General features: G+C 40.8%; 1 protein-coding gene across 1 annotated transcript in view; it reads right to left on the bottom strand.

Annotated features, from left to right (window-relative positions):
• Nucleotides 1-18,650, bottom strand: part of meak7 (MTOR associated protein, eak-7 homolog) — a 31,353-nt gene extending 12,703 nt beyond the window's left edge. Inside the window, exons 1-8 of the mRNA XM_086029073.1 lie at nt 18,254-18,650; nt 12,705-12,911; nt 12,210-12,461; nt 11,996-12,140; nt 11,111-11,322; nt 9,258-9,444; nt 7,572-7,690; nt 2,083-2,262 (exon numbers count right to left, since the gene is read on the bottom strand). Of these exons, the coding sequence (XP_085885199.1) occupies nt 2,083-2,262; nt 7,572-7,690; nt 9,258-9,444; nt 11,111-11,322; nt 11,996-12,140; nt 12,210-12,461; nt 12,705-12,875 (1,266 nt within the window). The 5' untranslated portion in view covers nt 12,876-12,911; nt 18,254-18,650. The remainder of the gene's footprint in view (nt 1-2,082; nt 2,263-7,571; nt 7,691-9,257; nt 9,445-11,110; nt 11,323-11,995; nt 12,141-12,209; nt 12,462-12,704; nt 12,912-18,253) is intronic.
• Nucleotides 18,651-19,177: the final 527 nt, after the last annotated feature.

Here is a 19,177-nt window from a genome sequence, read left to right as displayed (position 1 = left end):
CGGAGGTGGTGCGCATGGGATCATTTCGGCAGGGCGGGGGTCGATCTCTTTGCCTCCGGAGAGTCGACCCACTGTCCCCTTTGGTTTTCCCTGACGGAAGCCACCAGCCCTCTGGGCCAGGATGCACTGGCGCACCCGTGGCCGGCGTGCCTTCTTTCCGGCTTTGCGCCACTGATTTGGCTGACGCTTCAGAAGGTTTTTCAGGAGGGCCATATGCTGTTGCTGGTGGCCCCCTCTGGCCTGCCTGGACATGGTTCCCGCTGCTGCGCAAATTGTGCTTCGGTGAGCCGTGGTGTCTCCCCGACAGGATGGATCTGTTGTGCCAACAAGGAGGTCGGATTTGGCACCCCGACCCTCGCCGCCTCCGTTTGTTTGTTTGGCCGCTGAAAGGTCCGACCCCCTGCTGAACAGCTGCATAGGACCGGTCAGGCAGACTATTCTTCATGCCAGGGCGCCGTCCACTCGGCTGCAATACGCTAACAGGTGGATGCTGTTTGCGGCGTGGTGTGGGGACCATGGGGTGGACCCTGTGTCTTGTTCGGTTCCCACTGTTCCGGACTTCCTGCAGTCCCTCCTGGATAGGGGTCGCTCTCCATCGAAGGTCTGTGGCGGCCATTTCTGCCCGACACTCATTGGTCTACAATGGCACAGTCGGGAGTCATGGCCTGGTGTCGTTGTTCCTAAGGGGGGCGCTTCGGCTTCATCCCGCGAAGCGCCGCAAGTCCCGGCGTGGGATCTTCACTCAGTGCTGGGTAGGTTGCGCCAACCTCCTTTTGAGCCCCTGGCAGAGGCAGATCTGCGATGGGTGTCCCGTAAGACTGCGGTCTTGCTTGCCATTGCCTCCGCGAAGCACATTGATGAGCTGCATGCACTGTCAGTCAGCCCTGCATGCCTGCGGTGGCACCCGGATGGTGCCGGTGTCACCCTGTGGTCGAACGTCGACTTTATTCCCAAGGTGTTGACTGGTTCCCATTTTAACCACCCTTTGCGGCTCGCACGATGCGCACCCCCATCGGGGGATGGTGGGGTCATGCCGGAGCTCTTGTGCCCTGTGAGGGCTTTGCGATTTTACGTTGACTAATGTTGCTATTGCAGGCATTCGAACGTCTGCTCAGCTTTTTGTTTGCTATGGGGGCCCTAAGAAGGGCTCTGCTCTCTCCAAGCAGCGCTTGTCTCACTAGGTTGTGGATGCCATCCGCCATTCCTACCTGCTGTCGGGCCACCCCCCGCCGGAGGAGGTGCTTTGCCTCTCTACCTGGAGCGTTGCCATATCCTGGGCCACCCTAAAGGGAGTGCCTTTGGAGGATGTTTGTGCTGCTGCCTCATGGACGACACCAAGCACTTTCTCCAGGTTTTACAGCGTGGACGTCACCTCTCCCTATCCACTCAGCGTGGTCTTCGGTTCCGCGGAGGCTTCTCAGTGAGGTTTGTTTCTGGGATTCCTCGTGACTGCGCTGGTATTAGTCATTCAGTGATTTAAGCACCGCCTCCTGGCCGTCAGTACGGATGAAATAGAATGAAAGTTACGTCTGTAACTGCGGTTCTATGAATCCCGAATGACCACCAGGGCATCCTGTCACTGGGAACCCTTGTGTTCACGCGAGAAGATTCCGTAGGAAACGAACCTCTGGTGACACCGCAACCTTTTTTTAAATTTGTCAGCCCCCACCCCCTGCCCCAAAAATAGGCATCTGGCCGGGCCGGACTGCCCAGCTCCGCCTATTATCAATGAGAATATGAATTTTAACAGGCTCTGAAAATGTTTGCACCCTGATCTTTAAGACCCACGCTAATCGCAAATGACTGGCCAAGCCTATTTCTTTGTGAATGCTGTTATTATGTACAAAAACAGAATATTGTGATGTTTTTTTTTTTTTTTAATATGAGCTCTTTTTGTTTACAATATCGTGAGATTTTATACAGTATCATAAGCTTTTTAAATATCGCCAATCTCCCCACAATATTGTGTTCATTATCATATCATGAGGTTCATATGGTGATATTATCTTATCGTGACATTTAAATATCATGACATCCCTAGTGAACATATCTTCAGATAATGAGGGAATCAAGTGCTCTTACCTCCTCCGGCTCAGAGGGCTTTCCTACTGCCCATACTTCCATTGAGTCCAAAATGAAGTCCTCGTCCCCCGACAGTTGAGGGCTTCCAAAGGTTGTACATTTTGGCCGTGCACGGCTGTGACCATGTCCAAAATCACTATCCAACCACAGCCCAAAGTAACCGTGCTGGCCGCCCATGCCCTGGTAAAGGAAAAAAAACAGAAGAAATGACCAAAACACATTAAAAACATAATGAAACTGGACTGTTAAAATGAGTACTGTAATGCACGATTCAAGTGTGAGCAATTCAACATGCAATCCAGTAAAAAACTAAGAAGGACTTTAACTATCTTTGCATCAGTTGACCCACTGTTGTAAATTATACTGTACATACACAGTTAAAGTCAAAATTGGTAGCGCCTTTAATCATACTGTATAAAATACCCTTATTTTATCCAATGTCAAAACCAATCACCCAAAGTTTTTAGAATTCACAAGAAAAATGACATCTGCATGAGACTGAAATACTTATGATACCAAACTGATAACAACTGTAATGTGGCACAAGGTCTGCTAGGCCTTTCTTCCAACACAAATTGCTCAAGGTCGTTGACCTATTTCAATTTCAAGGTCAATTGCTTGGCCTACGAGCATGGACCCTAACCTTGAACTCCCTCCACAGTTTTTCGATAGTTTTGATGCCTAAGTGGGCCACTCCAAAACTTGCAGTTTTGCATCCTTTTAAAGGAAAACTATGTACAGTCGTGTTTATTCCTCACTGACACAGAAATAAACACACCACAATCCTCAGAAATGAGCATGGAAGGAGAACATTTTATTTGCACTCAAAAGGAAGACCATGTCATGTCTTATTTGACTGTCATGTGTGGGGATGGCAAACCCAAGGGGACAACAAGTGGTTATCTCCCCACCCAGACGTTGTGGGTTCAATCCCTGACCCTTGTAACCATGTCCAAATGTCCTTGAGCAAGATACTGAACCTCTCAGTTGCTCCTGATGCTGTGACATCAGTAGGTGAACGACAAGTCAGTGTGATGCTCTTGAGTGCCTTGTAGGTGGAAAAGCGCAATACAAGTGAAAGACCATCTACCCCCAAAAAAAGAGATCAAGATGAATCACTTCATTTTATCCACCATTAATGTGACATTTAACATGTACAACTCAATTAAAAATTATATATTTCTGAGAGTTGAGGTAAAAACAAGTGTGCTCACACTCAAAGATGTCATTTTTTAACTGAGTTTTATACTGTACTTTACAGGTCACAATGGTGGAAAAGGTTTTGAAATTATCTTTTGTATCTTGCTCTGATCTTGATCACAAAAACCTTTGAGCATTGGAACAGGGGTCTGGAGACGTTTTACATCCTGGCAACACACTTTTTACTTTATTTTGAAAATATAAATACAAACTTGTTTCATATCCAAGTACACCGAAAAAATTCTTGAATATTTATTTATGGTTGTTGAATGATTTACTACACTCTAAAATCAGTTTGGTTTAAAATAACACAATTTTGGGTCAAAAATGGACCGATCCATTAGTTGGGTCGATTTGGCTCAACTTAGTTTTTTTGGGTTTTTTTTTTTGCAGAAAACAACCCCCCAAAAAATGGGTAGTTTTGTACAAAACAACCCCCAAAATTGGGCTGTTTTGTACAAAACATGGCAAGAAGGTGGGTCAAATTCTCTCGACTGAAAATGACATCACTGTTGCTCAGGGCTCAGGCAACGACCAATCACAGCTCACCTGTTTTCTGAAGCTGAGGCATGATTCGTCATTCTCTGGGCCCTGAGCAATTTCGATGTCATCTTCCGTCGACAGAAGTGACAAAATGGCCACCTGCTGAGCTAGCTAAAAACGGGTGGACTTCTCATATTCCACAAACGCAATATTTATCAGAATGCCGTGTTTAGACTAGTGGGCCTGCATAGAATATATTCTGGAAAAAAATATGTGTGGGTTGACTTCCATTTTAGTAATTGTTCATTATTATCACTACCCTTATTGTCAATTTGCTTGGGAAATCACATGCTGCTACTGCCTCATACTGAGGGTGTGTGGTGTGCTTTTTATTTAAAGGGACACTAGGATGAGCTTAACATTGGCACTTATATAAAAGGTTTGCATGTAAAAATGACATCAGTACTAAAACGTTCTGCCCAAAAGACTGTAGTGATTTAAGGGCTTTTTTTCTGATTATATTTACGACAAATTGCCCCGACCTCTTTTGGGGCTCGGCTTGTCTTGTCTACTCTTGTCCACTTGAATCTGTGAAAGTATAAAGGTGTACTGCACAATAGTTTGGATCTATTGACAGCAAACGTGAGCTCATCATGATCACCTCCACAAAATCAAAAATACCGCAGTGATTGCTTCTCCACTTACACAAGCTGAAGCGGACAAGAGAATGAATGCGCACACGAACCTGACTGGTTATATTTCGGACAATTAGCTGTTAGTTGGCAAGCATGGATCTTTATTGTGTGTAATAAGCATGCAACATTTATATAGGAGCTGAATTGTGGAAGATTGTGTGTTGTTGATTGAACAAACTAATCGCTATCGCTAATGCTAATCGCGGTTGCTAATCGTTAGCATGTCTGCCTGTTTGTGGTTCATTCTTGTTCAACCATCGTCTGTAAGTAACAGACAATTGTGTGAAATGAGCATGCAACATTTCTATACGAGCTGAATTGTGGATGATTGTAGGTTGTTGGCTGAACATACTAATCGCTATCGCTAATGCTAATCGCGATCGCTAATCGTTAGCATAGGCTCATCTTGTTCATGTCTATGAAAATACATGTGTAAGTAATGCATAGATTGATTGTACAATATTTTCTGTTTCTTGTGCAGTTTCACAATATAAACAGGCAACATCGCTGCACTCCTGGAGTCTGTGGAGTTTGTTTGTGAATGTTTAGCTGTTTGGATAAGATAGCTTCCTCGACTAGCAAGGCCTTGACAGTCAAATTGGCATTTTATCATATTATTTTAATAACTTATTCAACGAAACATTAGATTTTAACCCTTTAAATTATTCACTCATTTCAATAGCTTTTAGGATTTATCTTATGTTTCTTTATGTGGGTTACAATAACATGTGAAATTATTGTAGAGGTATTTGTCATGGCCTGTTAGTCAATTACGCTAAAGCGCCTGCAGAGGGAGACAAAACATAATAAATACTAGTCGGCACTAACAAGCCATGAGTAATATCCATCCATCCATTATCTATACCACTTCTCCTCAAGTGTTAATAATTTCACACATAAATCGCTCCAGAGTATAAGTCACACCCCTGGCCAAACTATGGGGGGGGAAACGCGACTTATAGTCCGGAAAATACGGTATATAACAAAAAATACAAGGGGTCACTGATGGTGTAGTGGTACACACGCCTGAGTTGTATGCGGGCAGCATGGGATCAGTTCCCGCTCAGTGACGGTGTCTATGTGTGTGCCCTGCGACTGGCTGGCGACCAGTTCGGAGTGTAGTCTGCCTTTTGCCCATTGTCAGTTGGGATAGGCTCCAGCACCTCCCCGCGACCCTGTACAGCAGGGGTGTCAAAGTCAAATGGACGGAGGGCCAAATACAAAATTTTGCTACAAGCCGAGGGCCGGACTGATAGAATGTTCATTGAAATTTTTTAAAATGTCCAGATTGGATTGGGTCCTTCGCACCTGCTGATGATGTCACACTTTATATTTCTGTAATTTCTTTGCCTCTATGTTTGTCACCCCCCCTGGCTGCTGTGTTTTTACGTTCGGAGTTACTAAATAAAAGAATAAAATAAAGTACATTACTGCTACTTTTGCGAGGCAGCTCGTACGTCACTTCCGCTTATGACCCGAGAAAAAGCCACTGCCCGTGAAACAATATCAGTGGAACGTTTACGTTTCTCCTGCCAAACTGGAAACAATTTTTTGGTTGACTCGGGCTGCAAGATTGTATGAACTGTACATAATGTGAAGTAAAACGGATAGGATCATATGATTGGTATGATGTCTCTAGCTGACTCTATTTTAGAGTGGCAAGGTATGGATGTGGGTGCGCCTGTCAGAGAACACAGGCCCATATTCCACTTGACAGACACGTCTATTTACTGTGGTCTGCAACAACACAGACAAAGAATAACCTAGCAACATCATCCAATGCATATCCATTAGTTAACAATATGCCTAAACATTAAATTTCTCTGTATTAAGCAATTAAACAGCCAAACAATGCATAGAATACACATTCACACGTTTCATCATTAGAATAGTAAGCATACTAACCGAAATAACTAACTAGTGATCATCAACGTGACATCACTCACGAGAGGCTATTATGTACAGCAGTTACCTGACTTATTAAACTCACCTTTTAACATTTACACACAACAACAAACGTGGTGAAACACGAGAAATCTGCAACTACTGAGTTTGCTGGCACCAACAAACTACTAGCTAGCTGTGTCGAAGGAGGAGGAAGAAAAGAAAGCACATCTCTCGCTGTCAACGCTTAGCGCTCGAGGAGCGTTCAATGCCTGCTCACAGTGTGGGACATCTCAGCCCTACGTTGAAACTCAATGAATTTATCAAATGCCAACAATTACTACTAATAAAACAAGTTGAGATTTCTAACATAAAGTATTTCTTAATAAAGCGTGTTTTACTCCGAATAACTTTTCACCACAATCCGATTCTGAAAGCCACGAAAAGTGAGGTAAAGTCTTGAGTCGGCATATAGACAACCGAAGGACGATCCTCGCAAAAGTAGCGGTAATGTTCGTTATAACAACAGCCAGGGGGTGGCAAACATAGATGCAAAGAAACATGTTCCAGAAATAGTGTAACGAATTGGTTTATCTGTGTTGTGGTCGAATTTGTGACTTGCCAAGTGGTGTTGTTTCCGAGGTTAATGAATGCATCGTTCGGCTTGCTTGAGGGGAGGGCATGCGAGCGAGAGTAGCGGAGGACGAAGAGGAGAGCTTGACTGAACGGTTGTCGTACTGTATTGGCGTCGGCTGCGGCCCACAGTAGCCGGTTGGACTAATAAAATGTGATAATGAAACTACGTCTGTGTTCTTGGAAGACGCTACAATATATTTTAACGCGTGACGTCATCAGCAGGCGCGAAGGACCCGATCACTTCTGCTACCCACACCGGCTTGCAGCGGGCCGGATCTAATAATAAAGCAATATCATCCCAGGGGCCGTAGAAAACTTTCTCATCCACATCCAGCCCGCGGGCCTTGACTTTGACATATATGCTGTACAGGATAAACGGCTTGGAAGATAACATGACATGACATTACAAAAAACACAAAGTGCTCAGTTATTAAAATCTGAGCAAGGTGCTTGTCTGTAAGTTTTAGCCTGTTTGGCTAACAACAGATACTGTCCGTTCTCACAAACTAACAGGACATTTTGGTCCTTTTCCTACGGTCTGTAGCCCAAATGAAGTTACAGTCCAGTATGCGTTGTCAAGTTTTGTCTCACCAGTCCGTTGGGCATGGTCTGCTGATTCTGGTTGAGGTACATGAAGTGTTGGTTGTAACCTGTAGCTGTATGAACTCTCAGTCTGGGGAATACAGAGAACAGGAAACATCTGGAGTCACCTGCACACACAGGCAACACACAAATACAGTAGACGTTGAAGATATGACACAAAGGCCAACAGACTACCCACAGTATTCAAATCACTCCACCGTATTGAAATAAATTGTGTTACTTCCTCATTTTTATCAGCCATTCCTCAGTTTTGTTCCTGCAACTTGAATTTATGATTTGTTCAACTATTAATGTATTGTATTTAGTTTGTAGTCAGAATTTTGATCCCGACCACATTTTTTTCTGTTGTTTGTGATAAGAAATCATCTTTTTTACTTTTTTTCAATAAATTAAAAAATCGATAGATTTTTTAATTTAAAAAAAAATCACAAATTTAAAACAAATGAGTCAGAGAAAATAAAACGGTTTTCACAATTTCAGAATTCATGAAGTACAAATAATAGAAACAAATTAAAATTACAAAATACAAAGCTCAAAGCCAAGTTCTCTGCAATGAATAACACAAGGAATGAAGTTAAACAGTAATACATGGAATGAAGATAAATAATTGTATTAGTGTTATCTTCACTCCTTGTGCAATTGTTTCGGACCCTCCGGCCCGGCCGGACGCCCATTTTTGGGGCCGAGGACATTTGAAAAAATGGGCTCGACTAAGCAAGGGATTTTAGTCCGGCCCACTAATCGGCCGTCATGCGTGTGACGTGGTCACGAGGCGGCCAAATTTCATCTCAACCTACTCTCCGAAAGGCTTATTTTATTTATTATTTAGGCCTCTTTATACTCCAGCGACAACTGCCGCATTACATCATCACGTGACCGACACATTGTGCCGTGAGACATGTTGGCGACAGGTCTGCAACACATGCAGCGCACACATCAGAAATTGTTGCTGCTCCCGTGATTGGTCCGTTATGTCACATGTTGCGATGACTACAGTTTCCCTGGTAACGAGGAGGGGATGCACCACGCAGCTCGTTGCTGCCGCGAAGCAAACTAGTTTGGTAGCGCCGTGGGTGTCATGTCACGTATGTGTGTGTAAAGAATCTACTCAGGCACGTACCACCTTTGCTGCCACCTTCCAGGTCGTTTTCGCAATACAATTAAATGCATCGTCTAGTCATCTCGGACCTTTTATGGTTGTAGCACGCACGATATCCATTGTTATCACTGTCTTTTTGAAGAAGACGCCCCCCCGACTTGGAATGTAACCGTTTCAAAACAACGTTGTGACCACGAGTATAAAGTCAAGATGTGCACATCACTCAAGTATGATGCTAGCACATCAAGGTGCAGTTCATGCACTTCTTCTGGCGTCTTCCCTACTTTAACAAGAACACAGCAGGACGTTTTCATTGAATTTGAAGAACCTCGCTCTTGAAGGATCTGAATCTATAAGAATGGAATATATATATATACATACATATACATATATATATATATATATATATATATATATATATATACATATATATATATATATATACATACATATACATATATATATATATATACATATACATATATATATATATATATATATATACATATATATATATATTCATTTTTACTTATAATAATGGTATAATAAATTGACTTTGACTATCCACCTCTTACCCTGAAATTGCGGTTTGACTTCCCAGCTGAGTGATGCAAAGCCACCAAAAACGTATCCCTTTGTGTCTTTGATGAGCAGCAAGGTGGGGCCACACTTCGTCAGACCTGCCACCAACCTTGTGAAGCTCTCCCCATGCAACAGTGTTGAAAACACAAGTCTCCAAGATGCATTACATCTGTCAGGCAGCTGGAAAGTTTAAACATTTGCATGATGAAGCAATATGACAACTAACACATATATTTCATATCACTATTATCATGCCTAATATGATTGATCATGATTATTAGTATTTTCACATTATTACTTTAAGAAAAGAAAAAAAAAATCACATATGCATGCACCGAAAGAAATGCAAAACATTGTATTTTTAACATGAATCATGAAATCAATAACCCTATTTAGTAGAGCTGGGAAAAAACATCATTTTGCGATGTATCGTGATAGTTTTTAGGCCTTACTTTTTCATCAACGTATCGATATTTTCGATACCTTATGTATTTCTGTGTTTGTGTGTGTGTGTGTGTGTGGGGATGCGCATGGGTTGGGGGGAAGTGTGTGTTTGTGTGAGTGTATTTGATCGGAGTGCTCTTCAAGCTCTGCACGACTTGGCAGCAGTGTGGGTCCTTGTATTGAGATACGTGCTGTTACATTGAGCAGTGTTTTTCAAACTTTTTTGAGTCAAGGCACATTTATTTCATTAAAAAAATCCCGCGGCACACCACCATCTGAAATTGTGAAAAAAAAGCTTATTTTAACAATAGAAGTGTTATATTGTTTATATAAGTATTTTTTAACATTGAATGACATTATATTATAACGTCTTGAATAGGAATTAAATAATCACAAAGAAAAAAGTATTTTATAATGTTTCATATTGATACTTACTCAGTGTGAAACATGGGCCTGTTTGGATGAACATGCGTCACTAATTCGCTTGTCTCTAAACAAAGACAATTAGCTACGTGCTGCTGCTGCTACCTGCTGGTAAGGAAGAGTACTACAATGTAGTAAAGACATGATTACGCTGCCAGGCGCTGAACCGCACAGGCACACAAATTAGATCATTTCCCACGGGATTTTTGAGGGATTGTTCGCTATCTGCCAAACTGCACTCAGTCTGTTCAGGGGGGGCAGAATACCTATGGTATGTTATGTTTTGCACGTTCTATAATGTAATGTTTTGGAACATTTAAGGTCCTTAACGTTGAGCTTAGCGATTGGAGTTTTATTTATATTTTTCATTTTTTCTAACTTGCATTCCTGTGTGTCTGAAACAGTTTATGCACTTTTCAATCGTGACACTTGAAATGTAAAATGGCACTTAAGTTAAAACTGTGGAAACACATGCCTCAGTTTTTTAAATATATATTTTTATCATATTTAGGTATCGCAATACGTATCGGATCGCAACCCAAGTACCGGGATCCGTACCGGATCGGGACAAAAGTGTATCGTCCCAGCCCTGCTATTTAGTGCTATACATTTCAAAATTAGAAATTGTAAACAGCAACAACGGATGTTCATTTTCATTCATGGACCTCCAAAATCTGTGTATGACGACAACTGATATACTGTTTTCACACTCCTGTTTTCTTCAAATGTACTTTGTACATCTTGTGCTCTAGGAGGGAGTCAATTTCACTCCAGAAATTTTAACCTCTAGAAAATGATTACTGTTCAGATTGTTGCTTGGGTTTATGTGTCAGGTACTTTGTTTCTTCTCATTACCTAAGTAGTCATAAAAATAAAACTATTATTATGATAGACATAGATATTCGAAAATAAAGTGACGCGACTTGGACTCACGTAAAAAAAAACAGGTGACTCGGACAACCGTAGGTCAGACACTAACCTGCGGTGCAAGAAACATGAGGGTGGGAATATCCAACAGACACCGTAGATCTTTCCAGGGTGTCTCCTTACAAAGAGGCAACAGAGGGAGGGCTGGCTGCACACTTGACCAAACATTTAGTCCCTCAGATACCAACATCTCCAGGTACAAAGATACTTGGGGTACTCTGAAGATCCAGTCCTCCAAACAGGAAACATCATAGCCTCCCTGGTCTTTCAAGAAAATGAAACATTTTCGTCACAATCAACATGACTCAACTTTATTTATAAAGCACATTTTTACAACATTAAACAGTGTTATTTATTTCCTGACTTTTTTCTGTGACGATCCCAGAAAAGGTTACTTGGTTATTTTTTATTTCATAAATAGTGTTATTTATTTCATTAATAGCGTTTTTATTTATTTCCTGACTTTTTTCTGTGAAGATCCCGGAAAAGGTTTTAATAATTGGTTCTGTGTGGCTTTCTGGAAAACAATAAATGTTTACATTTAGGCACCCCTGCAATCGTCACACTTTATCTGTTACAAACTGACCCCAGCCCCCCATCGGCGAAGAGAAAAGTTATGTGGCTCTCACAGGAAAAATGTTTGCGGGCCCCTGGTGTGGAATGACGGGTCAAGGCCTCAGCCTTCACATAATAACAATAGTTAATGGTGTAGAATAACATAATAAAGTCAATGCCATAGAATAGCGTAATAGTTAATAGTGTAGAATAATGTGTGAAGGCTCAAGCTTCAAGATAATGAAGTTAATAGTGTAGAAAAATAATAATATGTTACATTAAAAATATAAAACTAGTTTAGTGGCATCTAAATACTCCTGCAACGCCTCCAGTCTGTCTTTAAAATCACAAGAATAACATACTGTAAATGTCACCAGTTTACCTGTGGGTTTCAGTTCTGAACACATCTGCTCTGCCAAAAGTTTAACACAATGGGAGCCATCACCCATTTTGTCTGGTTTCCACCCCTGAAGGTATCCTTTATCGAGTAAAATCTGAACTACAGCGGAGATCAGGTCCTGTAAGAACTATGAAAAGAAAACATGTCTCTTTCATGGATATGAAAACAAATATATTTCTACTGATCCTTTCCTCACCTCTGTTACTTGCTCATAGGTGACAACCTTGGAGCATGCTCCACCCAGGGACATAGCCATGACAAGAGGAGCTCGTTCTTCTGCAGTACCCTGCAGGGTGTCTGCAAGGAAGATGACCAATTGCTCGCGATACACTCCCGAAGCGGCAGATGTTCTGACTTTGCCAGCTGCTTTGGTTCCAAAGTCAATACTACACATGCAGTCGTATGTTCTCCTTACCATGGAGCCTCGTGCCAGCATGCACATGGAGGACTGGGGAACAGAGAACAATCAGTTATTGCATGTCAATATAGAGTTTAAAAAACAAACAAACAAAAAAAAAAAAAAAATATATATATATATATATATATATATATATATATATATATATATATATATATATATATATATATATAATTTGTACAATGCTATTTAGAAAGACTTAGAAATCTGTTTTGTTTTGTGAGATATAAGGATCAAATATTTTTTTAATCTGTTTCATATGGATAGAACTACCTGCAGCATCTCAAGGGTGAGAGTATTTCCTGCGGGTGTTTTCTTCTGGGCTCCTGCAGGGACCACATTATTGCCCTGAAGGCGGTCAAACACTCCTTCAATCACTGGCCGATCTTCAGGACGGAAACGGGCCAGTCGCTTCTGCACCACCACACTCTCAGCGTTGCCCATGGTACATCACATTCGTGGCATCATCCTTATATAGAGCTGGGTACAAAAATAGTTTTGGTGAATCTCAATTGATTATTTGGAAGCTAGGTAATCCTCACACCTCTGTTAGTTTCAAACTGGATTCTATCAAGATTAGTCCTAGAGGAGTAGAAGAGAAATAGGAAATGAGCAAAGAGGAGTAAGTGTTTGAAGAAAAAGTGGCGAAACTTATTACATTATTTGCAAGATCCTCTGTCCTCAACATGCTGTTATGTTAGATTACTCAAAGAGCAAGATACAGTTAAGAAAATGAGGGACGATTTCTTTATTTACAACGAGGGCTGAACGATTATGGAAAATAATCCAATTGTGATTTTTTTTTCTAATTGTGATTTTTTTTTCTTAAGAATTGTGATGTAATTTGCAATTTTTTTGGGGTGTTTCTATTTTTAATGATTTTTTTTTTAAATCAGGCCTGATGACAGTGAAATATGCATAATTCAGGGGACCTTTATTTTGAAATGGAAGATCAGATTTGGATGGGACTTGTTTTGGTGGACAGCTGGGGTGGTCGAGTGTCCTCCAGAACTAGTCTTATATCACGATAGCTAAAGGATAATTTTGAATAATTTTTTTAAATCAGGGGTGGTGGCAGTGAAATATGCATATTTCAGGGGACTTTTATTTTGACATGCCACATCAGATTTGGATGGCATAGCTTTTGGTGGACATCCGGGGTGGTCTAGTGTCCCCCAGAACTGGTCTGGTATCACAATAGCTAAAGGATAATATTTACCGGTAATCTTTTTTTTTTTTAAGTTAGGCCTGATGAAAGTGAAATATGCATATTTCAAAGGACTTTTATTTTGAAATGCAACATCAGATTTGGGTGGGATTTGTTTTGGTGGACAGCTGGGGTGGTCAGGTGTCCTCCAGAAGTGGTCTGGTATCACAATAGTTAAAGGATAACTTTTAATGGGGTTTTTTAAGTCGGGCCTGATGACTGTGATATATGCATATTTCAGGGGACTTTTATTTTGAAATGCAACAAAAGATTAGCATGGGACTGCTTTTGGTGGACATCTGGGGTGGTTTAGTGTCCTCCAGAACTGGTCTGGTATCACAATTGCTAAAGAATAATTTTTAATTTTAATTTTTAAAATTATACTTGCAGACATATCCATATTTCAAATACAATTTATATTATTCAATACATCTCAAGATTCAAATGAACCATTCTACATTCTCTCAGAAGTGAACTAGCTGCATTATAACAGAGAGCTAAATTAATACAATTATTTTTAACCCGAAGCATTGATGTACAGTTCAGCATAATGGCATGCTTTTATTCTGAAGGGGGCTTTTGCTGCTCGTCGGCGACCTATTACCGTAATGCCTGATTAGGGGAAGAAATTAGGGGAGGCTGGCTTGACTTCTTTTCGAGTGGACTTTTTCTTGATTGGTCAGTGAAGACAGTATGTGGATATTGGTCAATGAAGACGGTATGTGGGATAAGTGAATTATCTTTAACCAAGTGCAACGGGTGAAACACAAGACGTCTTTGTCCGTATTTACTATTTTGTTACTTTGTCATTGAAATGAAACTGCATTTATGTAACATATACCGTAATGGCCCGAATATAAGACAGTGTTTTTTGCATTGAAATAAGAGTAAATAAGATAAAAGTGGGGGTAGTCTTATATTCGGGGTCTAGAGATTATACCCATTCACGACGCTTGATGGCGCCAGATATCATTGAACCGAATGCTGAACTTGACTCCGCAGGCCAAAGCAACCCCTGTCATGTGAGGATGACGTGCTATGGGAGGAGCCAGAGGATGGGATTAAGGACAGCGACACTGAGCACAGCGAGGCGGATAACTGTTGGTGAGGAGTAATGTTCTGTCATGATAGATCTCAGCTACTCTCAAGTTAAACCAGTTTGCATTATTTTATTGCAATGTTTTTCCTTATTCAGATTTGTTTCAAGACTACTGTTACTTAGACTTCACTGTGATGGTTAATGCAGTTATTGCAATTTTGTTGTTTGATCACAGTAGATTGGTTTATTTACATTTCAAAAACCAGAAGCCATTAATTTACGAATGTGATTGCACTTTAGTTTACATATTTAGATGTTCAGATATTAAGATTTGAATGAGGCAAAATAACATGCCTTTTCTCTCAAATATATTGTTATAATCATTTGTTTCAGATGTACTGTAATTATTTTCTGAATAAAAATTAATTTGGTGTTCAAAAAAACTTTTTTCAAACTTGAGTCTTGAAAAAGAGGGGGTTGTCTTCTAATCAGGGCCGTCTTATATTTGGGCCAATACGGTATTTATGCACAAAAGCAAAGATTAACTATCAATATATTTATTTTATGTGTGCTCGGTCCGTGTCTGTTTTGGTCATTGGATATGACGTTTGGATACAGATATTGAAAATAGAATTTTATTTCTTCAAGTGGCTGCATGAAATATAATCATCTGGATTAAGATACATTTTTTAAGTAGACTATACATCTACCGTATTTTCCGGACTATAAATCGCTCCGGAGTACAAGTCGCACCAGCCATAAAATGCATAATAAAGAAGAAAAAAACATATATAAGTCGCACTGGAGTATAAATCGCCCCTCCACCCCCACCCCCTCTCGCAATCCAAATTGTCTCTGTCGCGTAACGCAAATAAATGTGTCCATATAAATCAAATTAATAAAATTGGGCGCTAAGTACACATCATTTCCACCGAGCTACGATGGTAACATTTAGCTAACATGGTAGCACTGGACCCCCCTGAAATCTGATTGGACCCCCAGGTGCCACCCCAGAGGATTGACATATCGCGGCACCGACTGCTAAATCCCTCCTGTACAGTCGTTGGTGGTATGTACCACAAAGCGTTGCAATCCACGTTCATTAGGAGAAGAATCGCCACTGAAACAGAGGAAAATTTGCATCTGATTTGAGTCGGTTATCGTTGCTGGAGACAGGAGATCAACAAAGTAACGAAAAAGAAGGAGACGAAGGATACCCTTCATGGACAGCAGAGGTGGGTAGTAACGAGTTACATTTACGCCGTTACATTTACTTGGGGAAATTTGGGGAAATTTTGTACTTCTAGGAGTAGTTTTAAATCCAGATTATTTTACTTTACTTAGATTTACATAGATTTGTGAAGAAGGGGATAGTGCATGTACGCCCCTCGCTCTCTCGCTCTCTCTCTCTCTCTCTCTCTCTCTCTCTCTCTCAGGGAAAGGCGCATTGTTTAAATGAAACGCTACCGTTACTCAGTACTTGAGTAGTTTTTTCACCAAGTACTTTTTTACTTTTACTCAAGTAATTATTTGGATGACTACTTTTTACTTCTACTTGAGACATACTATTCTGAAGTAACAGTACTTTTACTTGAGTACAATTTTGGGCTACTCTACCCACCTCTGATGGAAAGTGAAATCCTCGTCGTAAAGTAAATTTTACGCTTGTGACCCAACACTGTTAAACACTGTTTGAAATAACTTTTGTAGAGATTTTTTTTGTTGTTGCTACATGCAGAGAGCCACGGCATCAAGCAAACGTTAACGTTACATCTCATGGCGTCTAGCTTCCAACAGCTGCTCAATATTGACGTCTACATTTAATTCATTTGGGTCGCTATTTATATACATGTTTCTGCAATGATTAGAGAGGTATGAAACTGGAGAATTAATCATCATTGGCACTGTTAAAAATAGCTTAGCTTAATAGAGAAGGTAGGGAGTAGTTGCCGTTTTTAGGATCATCATCAGTTTCTTGACAATTTCTCACATGGCATAGCCTTAATTTCTAAGAACAACTGTTGACTTTCACATGGAAATTATTTTGTTCTGGCCATTTTGAGCTGTTAATCGGCCTCACAAATATGATGCTGCAGATAGTCAGCCTACTCAAAGGACGGTCAATTGTCAAGCTTCTCTAGTGCTAATGATGATTGTACAAGGTTTTTCGAATATCCTTGAGCCTTCTGACGCAATGAGCAAACACCTTGTACCTTTAGAACACTGGCGTGATAGTTGTTTGAAATAGGCCTCTAAACACCTATGTAGATATTGCACCAAAACTCAGACATTTGCAGCTAGAATTGTCATTTACCACGTTAATAATGTATAGACTGTATTCCTGATTAGTTTAAAGTTATCTTCACTGAAAAAAAAACGTTAGGAACCGGAATTGAATCAAAGAATCAGAACTGGAATCGTCCAAATTCAAATGATGCCCAACCCTACCCACGCCCCTCCCTCGGCGCCATGGTGACTCGCCGAATCGGGGCCCCATTCATGCTGTCTTTTCATGGTTATGGTGCACGAGTTTATCTCCAGGTGAAGGTACTTTGAGTTGAGTAAACTGATTCAAATCTGATGTTCTGGAATCGGAAAATCTGAGTTTCCTATCTCAGAATAGATCAACTCAGACTTTTCAGGATTAGACTCAGAGTTTGATGAACCTGCTTTGTGAAACAGACCCAGGTATTACTGTACAGCTTTCTTCCTTTATGTATATACGTGTGTGGGTGTGTATGTGTATGTGTGTGTGTGTGTGTGTGTGTTATTTACTAGGTTGGCGGCACAGTGGTCGACTGGTTAACACGTCCGTCTCACAGTGCAGAGGCCGTGGGTTATGGTTAGGGTCCGGCCCTCGCCTTCCTGTGTGGAGTTTGCATGTTCTCCCTGTGCCTGTGTGGTTTTTCTCAGGGTACTCCGGTTTCCTCCCACAAATCAAAAATATGCATGGTAGGTTGATTGAATTCTCTAAATTGCCCATAAGTGTGATTGTGTGTGCAAATGGATGTTTGTCCTGCGATTGGCTGGCAACCAGTTCAGGGTGTACCCCACCTACTGCCTGAAGACAGCTGGGATAGGCTCCAGCAACGCCCGCAACCCTTGTGAGGATAAGCGGATTGGATAATGTATTAATGGATTTACTATGTTTGTTATGATTTTACTATGTTATGTAATTTCTTCCAGCCCGTTGGATGTCGTAAACGAGACGTTTTGTTTCACGTGATTAAAGAAGAATTGAAGAGTTATGCGGTTGAACAATTTGTGATGAATCTGCAGAAAGGAAACACAAAATTACCAGATTGACATTGCTCAAATGGTCACAGCTAGAATTGGGAGCCATTTGATCTGGAAGCCATCTGAACCGTACCACCGGTCACAGCAAAAATAACCCTACCAAATAAATAATGAAGTGAAAATATAGAGGGGAAAAACCTTGAACATATTTCCCCCTAACAACTTCATCTGGTCGTCATACAGTCATGAAGATTACACTGAAATGCAAACCCGTAACATGAACATTTTTAAGACTAGAAAGTCGTTCTTTAAAAAGTAAATGAGATTAAGTGTACAAACCTGCTGTGTAGCACAACGAGAATGCTTGCAAACTTCGCCCGGCAGTGGATGTTGCTCGTTCTCTTCTTTTATTCCACAAATGTTCTCATCGTGCGTTGGTGTCCTTGCACTCATCTTCACACGATAATCCCAACAAATTCGTACATGATCTCTGTTTGACGATGAGTCGTGTGCTTCTATTTGTTAGCGGCTAGCGAGCTAAAATAATCTAAATTAAAATAAAATAAATCTGAGAAGCATCAACGCGCACCCAGAAGAAGAGTTAATCCAGACACAAAGACTGAATAAATGATCTCGCAGTCCTTTAAAGTAGTGATGGACGTGCTGTGTGGAGGCTGCAGTCCGTTCAGCACTAAATCGGAAAGAATTATTTAGCGGAGGGTGTTTCGTTACGTAATGAAAAACATGCACAGGAGACGTGAGGTGAACGTCAAAGCAAGACACGCCCCGCTGCTATATGATTGGCTGCTGGAAGTTGGGCGGAGGCGGCGAAGCATGGTTGGAGCACTGTCATCAAGTCACCGACAGATGTCGCCATTTGTAGTGCAAGTTGAACCATTTCTCTGTTAACACACAAGAAGTTTGTCTGCAACAAGCAGTGGCCGATAAAACAGGTAAATTATTTAATGTAATTTTAAAAAAAGACATAAAAAAACAAAGGCTTTGCTGTTATAGGAACATTATTTTTGTTCCACTTAATTGGACCACTTATCTCCCCATACTTATAGTATGGAGAGAGATTTGTTTAAAAGATATATGTGATTTACACATACTTCTTAAATGTTAAGTGTGCATTTATCACAACCCATCATTGGTAAATATTCAAATCTGCTTGTTAATTTCTGAATGTTTGTTTGCGAAATAGCAGAAACGCACATTTATTTTCAAGACAAACATCATACAGTTTTCAAGATATTCACGCAA

Source organism: Filicampus tigris, chromosome 4 (genome assembly GCF_054856515.1).
Source record: "Filicampus tigris isolate MCC_2025a chromosome 4, RoL_Ftig_1.0, whole genome shotgun sequence".
Taxonomy (NCBI): domain Eukaryota; kingdom Metazoa; phylum Chordata; class Actinopteri; order Syngnathiformes; family Syngnathidae; genus Filicampus; species Filicampus tigris.
Note: the sequence above shows the minus strand (reverse complement) of the source record. Positions and strands in the feature narration are given on the sequence as shown.